The sequence below is a fragment of the Plasmodium knowlesi genome, assembly GCF_000006355.2.
Source record: "Plasmodium knowlesi strain H genome assembly, contig: PKNH_00_91, whole genome shotgun sequence".
NCBI lineage: Eukaryota > Apicomplexa > Aconoidasida > Haemosporida > Plasmodiidae > Plasmodium > Plasmodium knowlesi.
Window position 1 is genome coordinate 1 of NW_024070127.1, and position 1,384 is coordinate 1,384.

The 1,384-nt window shown below is 43.4% G+C and overlaps 1 protein-coding gene across 1 annotated transcript; it reads right to left on the reverse strand.

The window, feature by feature from the left end:
• Positions 1–107: 107 nt before the first annotated feature.
• PKNH_0005700 (SICAvar, type I (fragment)) lies at positions 108–999 on the reverse strand (the record flags this gene model as incomplete). The annotated part of the gene is made up of 1 exon (XM_039113483.1): positions 108–999. A coding segment is annotated over one exon (892 nt), but the record flags the coding sequence as incomplete, so codon positions are not given.
• Between the last annotated feature and the right edge of the window lie 385 nt (positions 1,000–1,384).

Sequence of the window (1,384 nt, forward strand, 5' to 3'; positions counted from 1 at the left end):
CCCCTATCCCCCTCCTTTAAACATAAGCTCCCTTCCTTCCCTTAGACAAAACATTTCCTTCCCTTTCCTTTAAACAAAATATTCCTTTCCACCCCCCCTGTACTTACTCAGTTTTTCTTCAGTTGCGTCCTTTATCTTCTTCGTCAAGGAACTTACGTCAATTTTACCATTCCCCTGCAGTGATGATTGAAGAACGGAGCCTAATTTTTCCTCTTCGATGGTGAATTTTCCATCCGTATCTGCTAGGATGTCTGCTATGGGTACACTACCAGGTCTTTCTCCGTTGACATCTTCTTTCATTCCTGAAAATTTCATGAGACTTTCTTTATTGTTCTGTAAACTTCTTTTCCTGGCCTCCTCTATCTGGACAGGAGTCCTTTTCCCACGGACACACCGTGGCTTCCACTTACCCTCCCACTGTTGCCCCAGCTTCCATGCTCCCCCATTCCCCTTCTCCCTTTCTTCCTTTGTCCATTGTTTGATTTTACCATGGAGAAGGGCTTTACCGAACATCAAAGCAGGGAGGTCTATTTTCCCTTCACATTTATTCAATTGCTCCTCAAGTTTCTTTGTTCCACTGTTCAAATGATTCTTTAACTTGGCATCCACTGTGCCCCCTATATCGGTCTTAACCTTCTCTATAACTTCCATTAATTGACAATGATCCCCATACAATTCGGCTAAAGCAACTGTTCCGACAATGCAACGACGATAGGCTTCATCAGGAGTGAGCTCCGTAATTTCTGCTGCCTTATCCTCCGTCCATCCCTCATACTTCCTCCTCAACTCCACTCCATTCATGAAATATTTAATTTCGAGTAGAGCTCCGCACAATGTCGGTCCATATTCACCCCATGTCCACCCCGCCTTACTCTTCCCCCCTCGATCGGTCCATTTTACGGCATCAGCACAGAATCGGTTGATTTCCCACGACTCCTGCTCTATCAGGCGCTGGCCTAATTCCTGGAATTTCTCCCACAGATCATCCTTTAACGTCGCCTACAACGAAGAAGAATGAAGAAAGGGAAAAAAAAATATATATATTTTTTGCAAAACAATAATTATATACATATATGTACAATTGGAAATGCGCATACATACATATATATGGATGTATAATTCCCCCTTTAACCCAACATTTCCCCCAACATTTTCCCCAACATTTTCCCCCACATTTCCACTTTTCTCTTTTTTCCTCCTTCTTCCTTTATGTGTTCGTGTTAAGTTGGTTGTGTAGTATCCGGTTGTTGTATTATCCGGTTGTTGTGCCATCCGGTTAGTGTGTAGTATCCGGTTGTTGTAGTATCCGGTACCTGTCTGCGAGGAGTTTTTCCTTTCTCCCCCTAAAGTAGCTAAAGCTAACCCCGGAACCTTACTCCTGAAC